Source organism: Emiliania huxleyi (assembly GCF_000372725.1).
Source record: "Emiliania huxleyi CCMP1516 unplaced genomic scaffold EMIHUscaffold_235, whole genome shotgun sequence".
In the NCBI taxonomy this organism is placed as follows: Eukaryota; Haptophyta; order Isochrysidales; family Noelaerhabdaceae; genus Emiliania; species Emiliania huxleyi.
In genome coordinates this window covers 17,271-18,850 of record NW_005200291.1, presented here as the reverse complement: position 1 = coordinate 18,850, position 1,580 = coordinate 17,271, and the positions used below count along the sequence as shown (strand labels likewise).

The following is a 1,580-nucleotide window of genomic DNA, read 5'->3' as shown; positions in this document are numbered from 1 at the left end:
GGGGGGGGGGTCCGGTGAGCCGTCGCCTCTGGGTCCTCGACGCCGCCCAAGGTCGCCTCCACCATGATGGCGCGCAGGGTTCCGAAGGTCTTGCGGTTCTCGGAGAGGGAGGCGGGGATCACCGCCTCCTTGGGCGGCAGCACCATCCGCCCGTACCACGCCCGCGCCCCCCCGGCCCCGGTCGGCGGGGCGGACAGCGCGTGCGGCGCCGCGCGCAGGCGCGGAGCCGCGTCCTTGGGGAGGACCTGGTGGATGCCGTCGCCGAGGAGGAAGACGAGCGAGTCGGGGTCGAAGTGCGCCTCCGCGCGCGACCCGTCCGCCAGCCCGACCTCGAAGCGGCCCGCGTCTGCAGCCGCGTCCGGCTCCCCTGTGGCGGAGACCATCAGCGCGGGCGTGAAGGCGATGAAGATGCCTTGGTCGGTGTGGAGGTCGATGGTCGGGGGAGAGGCGGGGCCGTGCGAGGAGGGAGTCGCCCGCGTGTAGGCGTGGAAGTGCTCGAGGTGCTCGCCCGCCGTCGACACGTCGTGCAGAGAGTTGAACTCGGTCCCGTCTTCCGCGACGAGGAGGGGCGCGCGCGCGCGGAGGGAGGAGGAGAGGCGCTCGGCGAAGAGGTTGGTCGCGGCCGCCACCAGCGCGCGGAAGGGCGCGGCCGCGCGCTCAAACGCGGCGCACTCCCCCTCGGCCGAGGCGAGGGGCTGCACCCCGCCCGCGCCCGGAAGGCTGTGCGTGGCGAGCGTGCGGCGGGTGGTGCCGTCGGGGAAGGTGTGCGCGGCGGCGGCGGGCGTCGCCGCACACGCCGGGGTCGCCGCGAGGATGTCCGAGCGGAGGGCCGCGTAGCCCGGGATGCCCTTGATGGCAACGACCCCCGACGAGGCGAGCGCCGAGATGAGCGCCGTCGACGAGCTGCCGTCGACGAGGCCCGAGTGGGGGATGGAGACGGGGTGGAAGGGGGGCGGGTCGGCCGCGAGAGCGTACAGCGAGAGGCCGAGCATTGGTTTGAAGATGTGGTGGTCGATGAGAGGAGGTTGTGAAGAGTTCCCAAGCTGTCGGGGGGCTCGGCGTCGGCAGATTGCTCGCCAGCTTCCAATCATGTTGCGGGGGCGTCTTTTTCTTGCACGAGATTTCTTTGACCGATTTTGCAGCTCAACGCCGCCGACTGCACGCCGCCGAGCCGCCTGAGCCGCCGTTCTAGCGGTCTTACAGCAAGTCTCAACCGTGTCTACCGTCATGGTTGTAGCCCGGCTCCTCGCCCTCCTCCTTCCCCTCGCCCGAGCGGAAGAAATCTACCTGGCGAGGATCCCCAACGGCAAACCGCTGGCGGACGCGGTCCATGCAGAACTCGGCTACTCGCGAGACTCCGTCGGCCACGCAAAGTCGGGCAGGGGGGGGGTCGGTAACCAAAACAAGTTCGCAGAAGACTTCGCGCGAGAGGTCTATGCCGATCGCACTTGGACGCGCTGGCTCTGCGAGAGGGACTCGGACGGAGACAACCGGACCAACGGGCTTGAGCTCGGGGATCCATGCTGTGTTTGGAAACAGGGCGACCCGGATCCAGAGGTCGACGACCTCTCTCTGCCCGG

General features: G+C 70.2%; 1 protein-coding gene across 1 annotated transcript; it reads right to left on the bottom strand.

The window, feature by feature from the left end:
• Positions 1-62: 62 nt before the first annotated feature.
• EMIHUDRAFT_236443 (hypothetical protein) lies at positions 63-992 on the bottom strand (the record flags this gene model as incomplete). Its single annotated transcript, XM_005779151.1, has 2 exons — positions 63-128; positions 246-992. Coding segments are annotated over 2 exons (813 nt in total), but the record flags the coding sequence as incomplete, so codon positions are not given.
• Positions 993-1,580: the final 588 nt, after the last annotated feature.